The sequence below is a fragment of the Corapipo altera genome, unplaced genomic scaffold, assembly GCF_003945725.1.
Source record: "Corapipo altera isolate COAL_440 unplaced genomic scaffold, ASM394572v1 308, whole genome shotgun sequence".
Classification (NCBI taxonomy): domain Eukaryota; kingdom Metazoa; phylum Chordata; class Aves; order Passeriformes; family Pipridae; genus Corapipo; species Corapipo altera.
This window is the reverse complement of record NW_020884925.1, coordinates 5,426,643-5,446,168: the sequence shown is the minus strand read 5'-3', so window position 1 is coordinate 5,446,168 and position 19,526 is coordinate 5,426,643. Positions and strand designations below refer to the sequence as shown.

General features: G+C 40.9%; 1 protein-coding gene across 1 annotated transcript in view; it reads right to left on the bottom strand.

Moving 5' to 3' along the window:
* Positions 1–19,526, bottom strand: part of TRPM1 (transient receptor potential cation channel subfamily M member 1) — a 94,461-nt gene that overhangs the window by 66,732 nt on the left and 8,203 nt on the right. The window contains exons 4-5 of the mRNA XM_027657835.1: positions 17,158–17,433; positions 13,139–13,244 (exon numbers count right to left, since the gene is read on the bottom strand). Of these exons, the coding sequence (XP_027513636.1) occupies positions 13,139–13,141 (3 nt within the window). The 5' untranslated portion in view covers positions 13,142–13,244; positions 17,158–17,433. The remainder of the gene's footprint in view (positions 1–13,138; positions 13,245–17,157; positions 17,434–19,526) is intronic.

The following is a 19,526-nucleotide window of genomic DNA, read 5'->3' as shown; positions in this document are numbered from 1 at the left end:
TTTTGGAGGAACAGTCGCTTTAATTGTTGAATACATTTCATAAATCACTGCACCTGCACACTCCAGAGAATCTCCTATTGGATCACATGTTGGTGGAATGCTATTAAAAATCACAAAAAGTCTCATGTTGCCCCAAAAAAGTAAAATTACTGGCAGAAAAGGCCAATAATATCCATTAAAGATTATGAGATTACCATTAAGAACAAGCTTCTAATCAGTTTCTTGAGTTTTGGATAAGACACCACCAGCTGCAGCAGGGAAATCAGCTGTCACAGTTACAGAAAAAAAATCTACATTCTCCATACCTGCAGTCTCCTTGTTTCATTAAATGCAAGACTTGTCTAACTACATTGCAATTATTCATCACTGTGTCTTTGTTTTTAACTCCTTTGGATGTTAGATTGATCTTACAGACTGTATGTGTGCCAGTTTTATTGGACAGCCTCAATGCTGAGAAGCAGCTCCTTAGTCTCGGGCGGTGTGATTCAGCGCTCTCCCACTCTTCCTTCAATCTGCACAGCCTCTGCTCAGAAACAACTGCCCTTTCATTCTCCCCAGATTTGCTGAAGTCCTTCAGGGGCTCCCTTTTCTCATATATTCTGTCTGGGCAACCTGATCTGCTGGTCAGCTTCTGCCTCCACAGCACTGTCTGAACCTGCCTCTAGCCTGGGCATTCTGGCACATACAACTGCCTTTCACAATTTCTACTACCTGTCTTTAATCCTCTTTACCTCTCTTTTCACCTGCTGACAAACCAGTTATTATTTATGTAACATTGGTTTTGATGCCTTTTCCACTCCTCAGAAATAAGTCCATTCACATTCTGCTGTTTCCTCTCATCTTTGTGCCACTTCCCAGGACAAATTGCCTTTCTCATTGCACCCTGCTAATGCCTGTCGACAGGACTTCTCCCATCTCCAAACTGGACAGGTGGCTACCTGACACTTCAGCTGCTTAATAGCAATAATTTGTCTGCTAACAGCTGGTAAAAGCACAGGGCAGACAGAAGTACTGGCAACACAAAAAATAACATACATACTAGGAGGTAAAACTGGGGTCCAAATGTAAGCCTTTAAGCAGTTTATCTCATTGCTTACTTTTTATTTAAATGGAGGCTTGACGTGGGGAGATATCAGAGGAACACTAGACTAGTTTTAACCAGCTCCAGCTTTTCTAACTTTTCCATTAGTGTAGATCACAGAAGCTGCACTAGAGATTAGGATCCACATACAACACAAAACTATTTCTGTAAAGTGGACAAGACACGGAAGAGAAACAGAGGAAAAATGATTTGCCCAATTTCACCAAGTAGCAACAAACTAGTGAAGTTAAATTGGTGATGCAATCCCCCACATTGCCCATGAAATGTCTCTTTTTCAATGCTTTCTGACTCTTCCTTTACCCTGCTACCTATGTTTTTCACCTCAGTTTTAAGGACTACATAAAAAGAATCTGAATCACCTGTGGCAGATTCTACAAATGTAGAGTCTGAAATGAAAAAGACCAGTAAGGTTCTGTTCACTAAGGCAGTGCTTGATTCTTTAAACATAGGACTGGAGAGCAGTAAGTACCCCACTCATTATTGCAAGATCACCTGACCTCCTGTCGCTACATGAGACACGAACTAATGCCACTTCCCAGCAAAATTGCTTTTTCCTTTGTTTATCCATACTTGTGTGTTCTAGGCACAAAAAAAGGGGCAGCCATCTGGAGCCACTTACAGTCCCATTCTGTATGTCTTCTCCCACTGTCCAATGACCCCCCTCAGAAGCACCCTAATATGCACTTGTTGCTCTCTGTGGTTGAAAGCCAGAGAGAGAGAGATATATTTTCAGTATTCATGAGTATTCGTTTCAGTTTTTAATAGGTATCCACCCTTGACAGATTCCTTCAACAAAACTTCAACTTTCACTCAAAGTGAAAACTGCTCGAGGCTTTCTGCCCGGACTTTTCTCTGCTCAGAACTGCACAAGGCTCATTTGCAGTCTGTCCATCACTGGAGAGATGCTGGTGAGCAAGTACTGGCAAGCGGTGCAGCATGAACCAAGCACCCATGGCAGGTTTTTTCAGTGAGGTGGAATTTGTGTTGGGGAACAGGCAGTGAAGCCCAGTTGCAAAAGACACAGATGCGAGCAAATCCCACACTTACCAGAAGTGAATATAAACTGCTGGGCAGAATATCACCAAGTCACTGAAAAGTAAAAACCATTATTCCATAATTCACAAGGTGATTCTGACATTCAGCACATGACATGAGTTCTGTACAAAAGTCACATCATGTATTTGTCCTGCTGGTGGACAGTCTGCACTGGCTGTAAATTGTGGGGTTTAGGCAGTGTTGGCCCAACACTGCCATGTTCTGTGAGATACATACATGTTCCTCATAAGTAGCAGCTATCATTAGTTTTAAAAATTTGCCAAACATTTGGGCTTAAACTAAGAATGTCAGAAAGCTCCCGCAAAGCCATGACTCTCACCCTGCTGGAAGCCCCCACGATGTCACAGTGGCAGTGCTGTGGGCAGGGTCCGTGAGGGGTGACACTGTACAGCACAGGAGTCCTGCCATTGACCCTAGGCCCTGTCCCACCTGGCACAGTGAGCTCCCATGCCTGTGTGGGAACCTTTCCTTCATCCACAGATGATTACTCGCTGCGCACACCCACCCTCTGCTCCTGCTGCAAGTCTGCAAGGCACTAACTCGTAAAGAGGGGCTTTGCTGCAGTGCCCCGTGTCTGCAGCTGTGCGGGGAACTCACTCCTGCAGAACACACCCTGCTCCTGAGGAACAATTCCTGACGACAAAGAGATTCCTAAAAGCCATACCTGACCATGTCTGGCTTGAGAAGAAACTTACAGGGTGTCAAGAAAAAGGTCATGGACGTGTCAAGGAGAATCTTTTGGTTCTACAATTAAAACTGGACAAATCCTCTTCTATCCTGATATTCTTCCTTTGCATGGCGTGTCACAGCAAAACAAAAGCTTCGTAATTCACTTGACAAATTGTGAGCTCTATTTCCAATTGCTATTCAGATTGGCTGGCCAAATCTACCTGTGATGACAGTTTAATTATTGCCCTGATTTTCTGGGGGGCATTAAGGGAGAACCTGCTCTGATGTACTCAGAAATTAATTTTATTATGTCGCAGTTATTTTTTTACTTCCATCACTCATATGACTCCTAAAAATGGAAAACATACAGTTGTATCTCTTGAGCCACTGAGACATTGGCCAAAATATTTGCACAAAGAGAATTTTTTAATCATAGCAGAAATTTGAGGGAAAAAAAATGTGAAACTCTCAAGAGGAATGTGTATAAAAATTATTTCACTGTTACCAAGTGATCTATCTAACCATAACTGCAGTATTAACCAATTCCAGGAAAATTCCAAACATTCCTATGGCCTAATCTTTTATAAACCATCAAAAGGTATGTAATTTGAGGGAAATCACAGCTTCTTGACAAACAGTTGAGGAGCAGAAAGTAAATTCATCCTGTTAGTCTTTTTTTTCCTGTTAGAAGTTTAATATTACAATAAGAAAGCACATAAAACATACAGTTTACCAACTGTAACTAAATTCAAGGGATTTCATACTAATTTTCAAACTTCATAATGAATGGTAAGTCAGATCAAAACAGTGACTTGCAGGGAAAAAAATTGGTTTTCTGTCTAGAAGCTAAATTCTCTCTGATCCAAGAGAATGTGTTCATCACTGGTTTGTCTGGTCATTTACAAAACATAGGACAAGTTATTTGCAGTAGTCTGAAGGTCTAATAATCTTTCTTCCTTTTTAATCCATCAAAGCATTTCCAATAATGGGTAATACTGTATTAGCTTATACTGGGTAATACTGTATTAGCTTAAATTTTTTTTTAAAAAATCCATTATACTTTCTATAATAGTGCTGTTGGGATTTCAAAGTTTTCTAATGTATTTACATAAAATATTCTTTAAAATATTTTGTAATATTCTAAAAAATTTAATTTTTTTTAATATTATTGTTCTTTGTTACACCACGTTTGATAACCAGGAAGAAGACTGATAAAATATCTTGGCGGCTCTATAAAAGCCTAAATCTGAGCATCTGGAAGGCTTGTACTGAATATACCCTTATGCAGATTATCACAGAGAATTTACAAGCATGAAAGAATTATAGGCAAGAAGAAATAAATGCAGAGTAAAGCTGTTTCAATAAAATGGTTTTCTCTTCAGAGGAACAGAGAATCAGTCATGGTAGGTACATCCTGAAGACATGTAGATCAAGCCAATGGAGACAGTAAGCAGAGATGAAAGCATTGTTTAGTACTAGAAAAGTAAATTGAAGTAATTCCCATTAGTGGGAATGACAGACCAGTGATGTACATCCAGATAAGTTGCTTCCTTTTTTAATAAAGTGAGATGTCTACAGGAAACAACCCCCAAACACAGATGTAAGCACACACAGGCACACTCCTCCTCTCAAACAGCATGGATTCCACATGTTAGATAGAGCACTCTCTGCTGAGGCAGAGAATAACACCTTTAACTGCACAGCAAGGAGCAGTGGGTGGGTTTGTAAAACCACTCAAGAAATAAAATGTCATCTTCCTCCACAGCACTGCTGCCAAACCCAGGGGGCTACACAGGAGAGCTGAGCAGGGAGCTGGGCAGAGAGACATTCCAAGCACTCTTGGGACTCAGCACTACTGCAGTAAGAACTGGAAGTTAAAATCATGGGCCAGGATCACACACTAATACCCATTCCTCAGGAAACCATCCCTGAGAATGGCAAAAGGGAAAAAAGATTGGAGAAGTAGGTTAAATTTTACATTTCACACCCCTATGTTTAGCTACATCCCATGGCTTTAACCATTTCCTGTGCAGGTTTTCCAGATGGATCCCAAAGCACTACACCCCTACAAAGCACACCCATTCATGACCAGTTTCAATTCCCGTTTTCAGCTGTATCATTAACAAAAGTTTACATTCAATACAAAACATTTTCGAACACAACAATGCCCAGATTTCCTGCTCTCAGAGATGAGCACTTCCACTTGCCTAGGTGATGACAGTGTGCTACTAACCTCAAAGAGTCAACCAACATCATTTCTAGCACAAGTAGCATTCCCAGCTGACTACATAAGCCTAAAAACATAGTTTTCTAATCAACTCTAGAAATAACATTTTTTTCATGAAAGGTAAAGTTTCTGTCCTTTAAATGAACATTAAAGCAAATAAATACCAAAAGAATTAGGAAGACTAAAATAAGCAAGCCATGAAAGGAATTTAAAGCTTTTAAAAGGCAAAATTTACTCATAATAAGAAGTCAAATCTTGTTAAGAAAAACAAAATCTGTACTATGTTCCTTTTACCTTCACTTGACTAGTCTTTCCCATGGGATTAGTGGGACAAGATCAAGCAATTTTTATGTGTGTATTTTACTCTGACCTAACTCCAGTCAAGAATTAAAATGCTGGATGCTTTGCAGTATCAAAGAGGGCTTGGGGATGTTAAAAAAAATGCTGACTGCACCTGGGGCACTATGCCTGCACTATGGATTTACTATTCTGATTTGCCACTTTCAAGTGAGTTTAAATTACAAAACAACATTTTAAAGATGCAATCCTTTTCGTTAATTTCCTTTTTCATTATTTCTTTGTATTATTCAATAAATAAAGTTAACACTACCAACCTGTGGAACTAGAAGTCATCTGGCTGACAAAGCAAGAAATACACAATTGTTCATGGAACTCCAGATTATTGGAGGACAGCCTGGTTTTTCGCACTATTTGGGCAAAGCCATGAGGCACCTAAGAAGCAGCTGTGCAGGTAATGGGAAAAGTTACATGAAGCAACACTGCTGCTGAGTATTAGCTGACATTTCAGTGTGCCACTTGGCTTTATACCCATCAGAGGAGAAAAAGCTGAACCCACCACAAACACCTTCCATTTGGATTCTGAATGTTTAGGCTTGGCCCTGGTGCCAAGGAAATTACAGCTGAAACATTCCTTTTTCATCTAGTACTGTAGCGGTACAGTACTGGTAACTAGTACTGGTAACACTAGTTAACAGGGCCTGTAGTGTGGGCATTCCACGCAGCTCAACAATCCCTTGAGCAGAGAAAGGCCCAGGCCCCACAGACAGCACATACCAACCCTCACTGTACATCACTTTATTCCGAGAGTGGCTGCAAGTCACCTGCATACTCATCTTCCTTTGTGACATTTTTCTCTCAGTTTATATTTCTTCAAAGTTCCTTTCACCCTTTTAATTAGAATCTGACTCTAACACGGTGACAAGGATCAGCAGAAATTAGAGGTAAGAAGGTTGCAGGGGTTCAAAGAGTAGACAAAAACTATTTCTCATTATTTGAATGGAATCAGTTTGAAAAAGGCCAATTGAGCTGGAATCTAAGTAATCCTGAGTTGAAGTTAGTCTATATTTGTTGCAAAAGATTCTATCAATTCATGGATTTTTTTTAATATACGTATATGAATTCCCTTCACAGCTGAAAACTGAAGAAACAAACTCATAATATTCGTCTACTACATGCAAGCTAATGATAAACAGTGAGCTCATACACTATAAATCAATCATCTCATGTCTTCTTTCTCCCCCTTTTTTCTTTCATTCATAACCTACACAGCAAATGCTCTAACCACAAACTGTATTTCTCATAGAATCTGATTGTTACAGTTCAGTGAATCACATCGAAATCCTGTCTACATCCTACCAGTCTTCTCATTTACTGCATCGAAATTTGGCATGAACACTAAGTATCAATAGTCATCAAAATATGATTTTGACTATGGATAGGAATAATTACAGGCTAGTACAGTGACATTTAACCCAAAGATCTTTAGGAGAGGAACCTGTGAAAGAACTCCCACAACAGGAATAAGATCCATTGCCAGAACCAGTGCAAAGAACACAAGTGATACCTCTGAGACTTAAAAGAGCACAGAGGGAAAGGGAATTGTTCCCATTTATAACAGTACCAGCTGTTATAAAAATAAAGGGGCAAACAGTGCCTCCAGCTGTTTCCCTCAGATTGTACTATTTGGGAAATGGCAGACTTACCCTTTGTGATCCAGATGCAGAGCCTTTAAATGAAGTGCGTTTGAAAGAGCCACTCATCCTCCGTAAGGAACCCGCCAACTTTCCTCCTTTTCCTTTCTTAATCCCCTGGCCTTTACTCTCCATGAGGGAACTAGTACCCCAGTACCAAAGAAAACTATGATTTTAGTCATGTAGTCTGAGCAGTTTTTTTCCTGAAGCCAACAATCATTAAGTTACAGTTAAAATAAAAAGAGAGACAGGTGCATAAAACAAAACCAAAGCCAAACAATGAGATTCCTGTTCCGATGTGCACCCTGTCCCAAGTGTTACCAGCCAGCCAGCCAAGCAGAAAAACAAGGAAATACACTGATACAAACTGCTGTCCCCCTCCCTCTTCTCTACTGACTCTATAATCAGGCTTAATGCACACAGACTCTGCAAGCTATGGTTTTTAATGGACAGAGATTTAATAAATGGTGATTGAAGGTAAATCTACTTTAGAAGCGGCAGCCCGAAAGGTTTTTATTTGTGCAAAGCACAGGGCAGTCAGATGGAAATTGTTTTGGTATCAGTAGAAAGGCACATGAAAAGAGCAGATGGTCCTCAGCAGACCCTGGGTTAGAGGCCTGGTGGGATCCTAAAGGATAATTGCTGATGGCAAGTGTGCCTAGAGCAGGTCCAGGGAGGAGAGGCAAGCTCTGAAAAGGAAAAAAGCCATAAGACCACAAGTTAGATTCTAAGTAATTAGGGAATGAGGGTAGTGGCAGATAAGGTGTGGTGTGTATTATCTCCATGAATTCCCATTAATATCTCAATGCATCTGTTTTGTACCATTCTGCCTAAATATGTAAAAGGAGGCAGTTAGGAGAGAAAGGAGAAAGAGAAGAAAGAGAAGGAAGAAGAGAAAGAAAGGAGAAAGGAGGAATAGACAAGGTGCTTTAAAACAACAATGAAATAATTATTGACTAGGAAATATCTAGTTGGCTTCAGAAGGCATGAGCCAGGCTTTTGTTAGAGAGTGGTTCAGAAAAGCAAATGGATGAGAGCACAGAGAAAATAGAGATACATTTCAGAAACATACATAGGGATGGATGATATGTAACTGTGAGGTAAGTCAGAAACATCACTAATTTACAGGTTTTAGTTACAGAGTCATACTTTTTAAAAATTTATTTATTTATTTCAGGTTCACACCTTTGTCCCTCAATAAAGCTGCAACAGGTGCCTGCTTGCAGCTGATTAGAGGAGGCACAAAAAACTGTGTTGAAAATCTAAAACAAAACAATGTGGAAGAGATTGATATACAGAGATGAACAACATTTGTTGTTCTGGTCAGCACAGCCATAATCAAGACAATGAAATTTCTCAGGCTGGCAAGGATAAGTAGCTGACACTTTCTGACATACTTCAAGTTGTTCTGGGAAATGGGAGAATAAAAGTTCCATGCTCTGCAGGAGAATCACTTCTATTACATTTGTGCAAACAGTTTGTGGGATCAGGTTGATGGATTGTAGAGGGGAGGGTACAGAGACTAAAGTGTCACAAATATCTTCTTTTCTAAACATTCGTTACACCTAGGCAAAACCAAGGAAGGTAAAAATGGCATTTTTGACAAGAATTTTGACACCAGCTGATGTAGGATGTTTTACGACATGGCTTGGCTTAAGTGAACAAGGCTGAGGTAGAAGCTGACAAATGGAACAGAAGAGCATGAACAGAACAATCTTTAAGGTGTTGTGATCAGATAAGCTACTTTACAAAGTAGAGCTTCATAAATTCCATGTACACCTGCTCTCCAGAGTCACTTCATTGCATCTGATCAGATGGCAGTAAAACACTGCAATTACTGCATGGCCTCCTGTGCTCTATCATTGAGTTAGCTGCAGAACATAAAATATCTGCGCCAAAAACTACCCTGTTTTGAGTTAAAAATATTGTGACCTTTGCAACAGAACAAATTACTTCTATTTATACCCTAACTTGCCTTTTTCGTCTATAAAAGTCATCACTACGTTGTGGGCCATATTCTCAAATGGTGGTAGCTATTGAAGCAGTCACTTGTACCAAGGCTGAGCTGAGAACATGTCCTAACCCAGTATCTTGTTTGAGAATTATGATCAAAGCTGAGAGACATAAAAGTAGTAGCATATGCTAAACATTTTTGATTTGGACTGTAGTTTAAATGAAGCCAACATGAATGCTGTCAAGGAACACAAAAGCTGTTCTTCTTCCTCAGCCCCCACAAGTGTCAATGCAGTGAATGATACAGAGGCATCCTCACCAATCCTTGTGATGCCACCTCACAAAGAGGCACCATGGTATGACAGCACAATTCCCTGGAGTGATGCTGGGCTGCATTACTCAGAAAAGATGACTAAGGGTATTTTGGTAAAATTTTGGCAAAGAACAAAAATGGGGACATACTCTTCAGAAGGCAGAAATTCAGAAAGTGAATCTGTTCTTCAGAACAAAATGTAGAATGTGAGTAAAGAATTAACCTCGTCCTTTTGGATCTGTGATTCTAAGACATGTCTGAGCTCCCTGTAACTGTTCTTGGTATATTTTAAGGATTGTTCTGAATTTTTACAAGTCATCAGCACCCAGGGGATGTTCGCATTCAAGAGCCAGATGAGAGCAATCAGTGCAACAGAACCTGCTGACTAAAAACCCCAGTGGAAAAATAAGGAAACTAAGCTAATGTTCTTGCCTCCACTGTGTTTGTATAATACTTCATGGGCCATTTCCACTAGCCTAGGGAACAGAAACACGCACCATGCTGGCACTTTCAACAGCTCTGTGACTGAGAAGCACAAGTTTAATAGATTTTCCAAAAGAGCTTGTGTTTTTAGGAGTGTACTGTCACATAAGGAAACCTTTTAAACAAACATTGTTATGAAGGTTCCTGTCTCACACTGAAGCTCAACTTCAGCAGTTGAGCTGATTCAAAGGTTTGTGTGGCCTGGATCAGATCTGTGTAACCACTTGGTTTAAATCAGCACAGGGGGAGGAAGGGCAGTAATCTCTTGCAATGGGATAATGGACAACAAATGAATATTTGGCACAGTATGGAAGTGAAAGATCCTTAAACTGGTTCTGAAATGGAACAATCCATGATATGAAATGACACATCTGTCCATCATCCTCCATGTTTTGCAATTAAATCAAATCAGTCAAACTTAGGTTATGAAAAAACCAAGAGCATACACCCCCACAAAAGAGCAAGTAGAGTGCAGGCACACTCTGTAAGGTCACTGTGAAGGTCCTGGACAGCCTGCTCCCTGGGGAGAGCAGGAGGCACCCATCTCAAAGTACATAAAAGTAGCATACTGTGTAAGGCATAAGTAACTGTACATCTTAGAGACACCACACCATGGAAATTTAACACCTGCAGTCATGGAAAGATCCATTTCCCAAAGGCCCTACGTGTTTTTTTATAAAGTGAATAGTTTGGTTAGAGATTGCTGTAGTTGTTTCAGTTCATAGAGCTACTTACTCTATGACATCACATCAGAGATGTCTGATGCTAGTTCAAATCAAAAGTGATAGATTTGAAGCTTTGCTCTGTAGTCCACCATGTCAGCTGAAATGTTTCCACTCTAAATATGGAAAGCAGCAGGACCTAATCCGATGAACTTTATTTACACTGACAGCCCGGGAAGAGAGGCTTATTTATACCTGTGTAAGGAACTCAATGTACAAGACATGTCGAATTGGGCCTTCCTTCACTTTGCATTTAATATGAGTATTAAACTAAACATGAGTTTCTTTCACAGACAATGGATTATAACACAGAAAGTAAAAGTACTTTATTTTTTTAATGGAATATCTCAAAAGAATACTTTCTGTAAAAAAAGTGTGTTGGTTTGATGTCCTTTGACATTTGTGATACAATAAGAAAATTTCAAGAGTCATGTGTTTAACTAAAAAAACCAGCCCACAGCCCACTAAGGGTACTCATCAAGTACTTACAAGGCTAAGAACAGGAGCTGTTTGGATTCTGTTCAGTGCTGCATAAATGCTTTTCCAAAGAGGCTTATTCCAAGATAGTCATCATTAGTTATGTTGTGCTTGCTACCAAAACATCTCAACAAGTGTCCTCACAAGCAAATTCATCTCCCACTTAGTTTTCCTGCATAAGGACAAAAGCATACACCAGGAATGTCTGAAATCACTACGGTGCTGCAAACTACTAGCATTTTGAAGTCTTTCAAGCCTTCAGAAACTCACCTGCTATTCTGTTACTGGCAGGATAAACCTGCTACTCTCCCAAACTGAAAACAAACGGAAATGTCAAAGTTACCCTTCAAGAGGTTTTAATCCTGCTAATCCATTTATGTGCTCTCTGCAAGTTGCCCAGTGTCAGACTTAACATATTTCAGTGACTTAACATATTTTTGACTTTCAGAAACCCAGCCTCTTCTGCACTGCTTTTCCTCTCACTGCAGTCCACAAAAAAGCTGCAGGAAGTCAGACTTAACATTTCATAGCTGTGCACAAAAACCTCCAGAGCAGATGACAGAGGGTCTATCTGAAATGGGCTGGAGCAGAATGAACATGGATAACATTTTATAGTCGAGCAGCAACACATTTCCTGACTACTGATGAAGTGCTTTGCTCTCCAAATCAGACAATTTCGCAGTCATAGAATCACTTTCAAAAGAACAGCATAAAACCAGAACTGTAAGAAATGCTGCTGATTTTGGAGTGTTGCATAGTTCAATCTGTACACCAAGAATGTTTAACATTTGAAGAACTGCCACTGGCTATACTGGCTTGTCTGTGGACAGTGACAGCACTGCCCTTGCCTCTCTCATCTCCTCACACTGAACACTCCCCAGGCTTCTCCAGCTCCCACCCCTGCACACTCAGAGGCCCTGGGTATGAATCCTGCAGACCACAAAGCAGTGCTTCCCTTTTACATCAGCAACAAAGAGCTATGAAACAACTGCTGTGTCTCACTGTCAGCCAAAAGCACAATGCTCCACTACACCACCATAGTCCATTACAAAGTCTATTGCTTTTAGAAAAAAAACCCACTTTCTTCCACTAAGATTTTTATAGTTTTCTTCCCTCTCTTCACGAAGAACTAAAGAATTATGCTTTAAATTTTTCCTTCTTTTTCTTTTGAGTACTTTTGCATTTGTGCTACAAGTATTTTCAATTTTGTAACACTTAAAAACAGAAACAGGAAGGGAAAGAGGAAAGAAGGTAGGAAGAATCTAACAATAAATGCAGCATTTAGCAACATAAATGCACATCAGGCAGTGATAACACTCCATAGTGGGGTACAGCCATGTAGTAGCAAACCAGAGAGAAAGGTGTTGAGGTCCAGAAGATCACATAGACATGGGGGACCAGAATTTACACAAACATCAAATAGCTGGATTTATCACAAGCTCTACTGCTATTAGTGCTATTCAGCTTTCAAATAAACTTTTCTTTCTTTTTTAAAACAGACTATTTCTGGACAGTTGATAGCATTAGGTACATATTAAAGAGCTGTTTTTAAACATTATATTCAGGACTATAATTTCTGGCCTTACTATTAACACGAATGAGACCTAAATGATGGGCAAGTTTATGGAGTTGTGAGGAGGAACAGAAATCAAACCAGTCAAAACAAAGATTTCAAATCTCTATGTCCCTAAAGACAAGGGAAAAGAACACAAAAGTTCTACATTTTCACATTCTGAAGAAGCTTGAACAATTCATAAAATCACGATTTTTTTCTTTGGGAGTATGATAATTTTCCAGGCAAAGGGCGTTTCCTATTTGCACAAAAAACCTTTACGTTTTTGCAAGATAGAACTTGACATCTTTTTTAGGTCTGAACAGTTGCAACTCAAACAATACAGAGCATTTGGAGAATTTTATACCATTTTTGCAGAATTCCATTTCAAACTTCCTGTGCACAACAAAACTTGGGAGCACTGTGTCTTTAATTCCTTTTGATGGCTCGCACTGCAGTTATACACTGCAGTACATTACTGCTCCATCTCCATTGCAGTTCTCAGCCATTATGCACTTAACAGTTCTTGATTCTTTATTTTCCCTCCCTGCAATGAAGCACAGACAGAACATTGCTCAGTGCTGGTTACCTACCATGAGAAGGAGCACACAGGGTCACTGGGAACTGCTGCCTGCCGGGCCAAGAGAGTCGACTTCTTCTTCAGGAAACTACATATCCTCCAAGCACTGCAGCAGCAGCCTAGGTGAGAGCAGAATGGGTTAAAAATGTAACAGTTTACACAAAAAACTCAGAAGCAACTGCCAGGTGACATCTACAGAAAAGAAGAAAAGAAGTTCCATTTAGGCAATTCCACACCTAAACTCAGAGGAAGACTGTGGCCCACACTGTGGTACTTCTACCTCAGCATTGTCTGTTTATCCATTCCAAGTGTCTTTGTTATTTAGCAACTGTCTGTCCCCTCTCTCCTTATCTTGCAAGAAGAAACAGATCATGAGACCCATGGACAGAAGAGATAAACAATCTCTGCTTGTGCCAGTGGGCCTGTGAACTGGTACCTGTGTTACCAGCACTCACGTATCAGAAGTAATCTGCACTGATCACATGAACAACAAAACACACAGGGTTATTTCAGTAACCTGCCTAGGGAGTAGAACCTGCAGAAACCCACCAGATCACTCTGTCACCTCACCCTTGGGGGTAGATTCAGCTTCATATATCTGTAGAATCACAGGAAAAATAAGTTGGAATGACTTTTGAAGCTCAGCTACTCTGAGCTCCCATTCAAAGGAGAGCCAACTCAAAAGCTGCACCAAGTGGTTTAGGGCTTTCCCCAGCTGAATGCTGAAAACCCCCAAGGACAGTGTTTCCAGTCCTCTGGACAAACTGTTACAGCACACAACCATTCCCTACTGGGAGGAATTTTTTCCTTATGTCCCTTTGGAATTTCCTTTGCTGCACTTTCTTCCTTCTGTAATTCCGAGAAGAATTTGGCTCCATGTTTCCTGTAACACTCTTTTAGTTAGTGGAAGACTGCAACTTAATTCCTCCTTTGCCACCTTCTCATCCAGGCTGAACAAACCCAGCTCTTCTAGTCTATCTTTACATCAGGGGCTTCCATACTCCAACCATCCTGGTCCTGATGGCCCCCAAACTATTTTTGGACAGTTGATAGCATTAGGTACATATTAAAGAGCTGTTTTTAAACATTGTATTCAGGACTATAATTTCTGGCCTTACTATTAACATGAATGAGACCTAAATGATGGGCAAGTTTATGGAGTTGTGAAGAGGAAGAGAAATCAAACCAATCAAAGCAAAGATTTCATGTCCCTAAAGACAAGGGAAAAGAACAAAGGGAAAAGTTCTACATTTTCAAGTTCTGAAGAAGCTTGAACACTTCATTTGTCAATCTATCTCCTGGACTAAGGGGCTCCCAAAAAAAAGACAGTACTCTAGATGCAAACTTGTGAGTGTCAATCAGAGGGGATAAACATTTCTCTCTTACTAATAAAGCCTTCAACATTGCAAGGGTGCCCTGCTGGTTCACCTTCAATTCCAGCTCCCCAGGATTCCAGGTCCTACCAACACATGGGCTTTGCATTTGCCTTAGTAAAGTTTTATTCAGTTTGTGTTGGTCAATTCCTCCAGCTTGTTGGGGAAACAGCCCCCAGTCCCCCTTGGCAGTGCTGCACATTCCCTACAGGTGCACTCTGCCCCGTTCTCCAGGACACCCAAGGTGTGACACCTGTCAACCCTTCTGTATCACGTTATATCTACAAGGGCATGTCCAAAGGAAAATTCAAAATGAAAAAACTGTGTTCCCCTCAGCAGTTCAGATTGTCTGCGCTGAACTGGAGCACAGACGGGTAACTTCAGCGAAGTGAGGCTGAAGGTGAGCCTGCAGAGAAGCCTGCCTCCTTGCAGTGTGGAGGGCTGGGTTAGTAATGGGAAATGTTTATTCCCTGATTGGCACTCCCCAGTTTGCTTCTGGAGTACTGTCCTGATTTCGGGAACCCCTCAGTACAGGGGCTCAGTACTCAGTTCATATCCATGGGAAGGATAACAGACCCATACTTCACACATTAATACAATTTTCTGCTTGTGCTCTCTTTTTTTTTTTCCCTATAAATATTACTCAGAGTAAAAACAGTAATCCAACACTGCTTTACAAATAAGGAACAGTATAATTGGTTAAAGGCTCAAATATTGATAAAAAACTCACTAATTTTGACTGCTCAAGCTCAGACAGTTCCTGACCTAATCCTGACAAATGCTGTCCAAGCAACAGCAAATGGGAGCTGCCACAGTTCTTCAAGTCGGGTTCTTGTTACCCCAAATGACTTTTCAAAAACTGAAGTAGACAAAGACCCCTATCCAGTATATAAGACTTTCTAAGTCAGTCTCAGTGGGATTTGTGAGGATCTAGCCCATGTTTAAGGGGTATTTCTGAGAACTCAGGCCTTGATGGTTTATTACTTGCCACATCCCCATGGACAGTAACTTCCTTCGCATGCAAATTGCCCACTAATGGAATTAGAGAGCTAGTGACAGCTTCCTGCTGTCCTCAAAGAGGCAGAGCTGAAACCAGGACAGTGGATTCCCTCACTGCTGCACTGCATGTTCAACTTCCAACCAAGCTGAAAGAGCTAGGGGCATGTTTGGGATCACTTGGGAGAAGTCTGGCAAATCATTTCCTTGTCTCATTCTGGGATTCTGCAAACAGATAGGTCTTTCAAGCTAAGAAAAGAAAATTGATTTGTTGACTTGTATTTCTTTAAAACATGGGGAGGTAAAACCTGAATTCTAAAAATGGGACTAGGAAGACACCGATAAGAAAAGACTGTATGCAGACTGAACTTCACAACGGTTTTAGGGACACAAACAGGATAAGCAAAGACACTTTTACTCTGGATACAAAGCTGAGCCTTTAAAAACATTCTAGGATTTCACTTCTACTTTAAGGATAATGACAAAAAATTAATTACAATTATGTTCATTCAGTCTCAGAACACTTAAAAGTGACTTTCCTTTTAGATAGACAGGAAACCATAACTCTTTTCAGTCCTCGCAGTCATAGCAATACAATAAATCAGCTGACAGAAAGGATTACACTGCACTTTATGTGATTATTTTACAGACCAGCTTTGCTGCAACATTCTCCATTTTCTGAGCATCATCAACCCTGAGCAAGGAATTTTTGTTGGACTCAGACTTGTCTGTGTGACAAGGCACTTCCTTGTCCTAAATTAAACACCTGTTAGCCAACACTGACAAGTGGTAAAAGGTACTGACAGAGTGTTCACCCCTGGATGGCCATTATCATCAGTTTGCCTGAATAACCAGGTCAAGATTTTTCTTCATTTTCCCTATATTTTCATTATTTTCCAAGCACTCTGTTTATATGCAAACAATCAAAAGGAGTAAATAAAATGCTTTCAAATATTTTCTGTTAAATACAGTTTGAAATGTTTTTTTCTCCTATGTCTAAAACATCTTGAAACGGTGAGTACATTAATACAGATTCTTTTGCTCTGTAATAAAAATGGAATGCTAACCCTGTTATTGGAACCACAAACTGGAGCTATAGGGGAACACCACGAGTCTGTTGGGCTGGGCAGACTGGGAAGATGTTGGGGCCCTTCTGGGTGTGAGCAGGGTGACCCTACATCCAAAATGCAAAAAGGACCGATTTCAGAAGTAGAACCATTGCCATTGGTGGTGGCCCCCCACTGAAAATGAGATTCACGTTGGGTGACTTTGATGTATGTTTGGACACAGATTTCAATGAGGACAGGATCTCAGGAGAGTAACAAGAGGTCTTGTTTTCATTTCATCTGAGTAAAATCATCATTTCAATTTACAATGCACCACTTCCAGAACATTTCCATATCTACCAGCAACTAAACTGAAGGTTGAAAGAATGTCTTTTATTTAGCTAATTACAGAGGACTTGAAAGGGTAGTGAAGAAAGAGTTGAAGAATTAAATCATAAGCAAAATGAGAATTTAATTGCAAGCAAGCATCGAAGCCTTGAACTGCACCACTAGATACCAGCCCACCAAACCCCGCTGATTTGAGAACTGAAAGAATGAGCTTGTAACTCTGGAAGGAAGTAGCTTATTTCTGCTTCCCACCACAAGACAGTACCTACAACTGGTGACAAATACCTGCTCCCTGCTTGGGGAAACAAGGAATGTCTGAGCAGCAGAAATGAGTCTTCCTACTGTGCTCCATCATCCCCGAGGGAGAGGAAGCAACTGGCTCTTGTTGGTAGACACGTCAAGTCCGAAGCGCACAGCGCCGCATCCATTCAGTGGGACCCACGAGAAGTGCTCCTCACACTCCAAAATCCGGCTCCTCGGTGCCCACTCACACTTTTTTAGGTATCACCAGCACCATCTGGTGGGTGCTTTGCAGCACGTGTTTCCTTGAAGGGAAAGCACAGGATTTTCGAAGGAGGACTGTCTGTCCTCCCTCTAGAAATATAAGCATGTCTAATATTTAATACCTCTTACATTGCATTAGCATGTGGAAAAGGTCAAATATGTTGAATATGTTCATCTTTATTCGCAATTAATTGTCCAGAAGATGTTAAAAAACCTCTCTGTAAGAAAAGGAATTATTTAGCCATTGACCTTTCCTAAACCCTAATATACTGGTATTGTACATCATCATGTTGGCTCTGATTGTGAAAATTGCTTTTAAAATAAGAAAAATAAATAAAATACACAAAATAAATTTGGACCAGTTAGCAATAATGGTAACTGTAACCTAGAGAAGACCTAGAAATGTGCATATGAATACATTTTGCTGCCAGAAGAACAAGACAATATGAAGGACGAGTAAGCTGCAAGATGAAAGTAAAGAAAAGAGGTAGAATGGGTTTAGAAGTAAAGCAAGGAACTGAGAATCAGATAATCTCTTCCTGTCCCTCATTTTGTACGGGACCATGCACAAGCCACTCACATGATTTTAATACCTTGGTTTCTCTATCTGAACAAAAGGAGCAATCATATAAACCCATGCAAAGACCCTGAATTCCATTATATTTGCAAAGTCATTCAGAATTCTCGGACAGATACAAGTATGATTATGGTTTACAAAGTGCTTGAGCAAACAATACCTACATTTTCATACGAACATTCTCACCTGTATTAATAAGCCTACAGCTCTTCACAGTAATGGGTTCAAAAATTTGCCAATATTAATGAGACTTTACAAAACAGAAGAAAGGGAAACCTCAGCTGAACTTTCAAGGATGCTCATTTAAAAGGGCTAGCTGCAAAAAGCAAACATTTCATTTTGCAGTTTACACATCACCAGAAGTAAGAAAAACAAAGAAGGAGAAATACAAATATAATGTCATTTTCCCCCTTCTCTGCATTATAACTCTACCACTTGGAGGTTTCTTTATTTCAGTTAAATTTACCATCATCTATGACAGATGATGCAGTGAGGAAACAACTCTAGCACACATCAGCAAGCAATGAATCAGCATGTTCTAGATGGCCTTGTCTGACAGCTCAGCACCTGTCAGTGTACTTCTGGTCCCTATTTATTGTCCTTGCAGAACTCACTGAGTCCTGTGACATTCCAGTGAATTTTTCCATTATGCAGGGTTTTACCTTCTGTTGACAGATACTTGTTAAGAAATGTGCATCAAAGCAGAGAACCTTGATTAAATTGGGGGCAATTTTAAAAAGCCAATTGTGTGAAAAACTCACAGCTCCATCTGCCTACCAAGCACTAAAGATGCAACTACCAATCTACAGAGAAGAGTAGGGCAGCCCCTTCATGTTTTCCCTGATTTCCTGGGCACTGCCAACAGGAGTTGCTCTAGTGCTTACGCTACAGAAAGACACCACCACACCCTCTCCCTCTCGGACAGTCAGGAGCACCTCAGCCAGTTCACGCTCAGTGGTGAGAAGTGTCAAGTTACTCATGAGAAACAAAGGGCTTCTGGGCAGCTACTGATCACTCCTGGACCAGCAACACCTCGACCTCCTGGTCACAGCCTGTCCTGCCCTCTGAGGGTATTGGGCAAGGAGGTTTTGAGCCATTAGAGAGTATCCAAAGGGGGCAAGGAAAATGTGGAAGGGCCTGGAGGGGAAGCCATGTGAGGACACTGAGGGCACTTGGTGTGTTCAGCTGGAGAAGAGGAGACTGAGGGGAGACCTCAGTGCAGTTCCAACTGCCTGGGCAGGGGCAGAGGAGGGGCAGGGACTGAGCTCTGCTCTGGGGGGACCAGGGACAGCACCCAGGGAGTTGTGTCAGGGGAGGTTTAGGTTGAAAATTAGAAAAAGGTTCTTCCCCCAGAGGCTGGTTGGGCACTGTCCAGGCTCCCCAGGGCAGTGGGCACAGGACCAAGGCTGCCAGAGCTCAAGCAGTTTTTGGATGATACCCTCAGGCACAGGGTGTGACCCTTGGGGATAGGCCTGTGCAGGGCTGAGGGTTGAACTCAATGATCCTTGTGGGTCCCTTCCAACTCAGCATATTCTGTGATTCTGTGAAAGTTGGCTG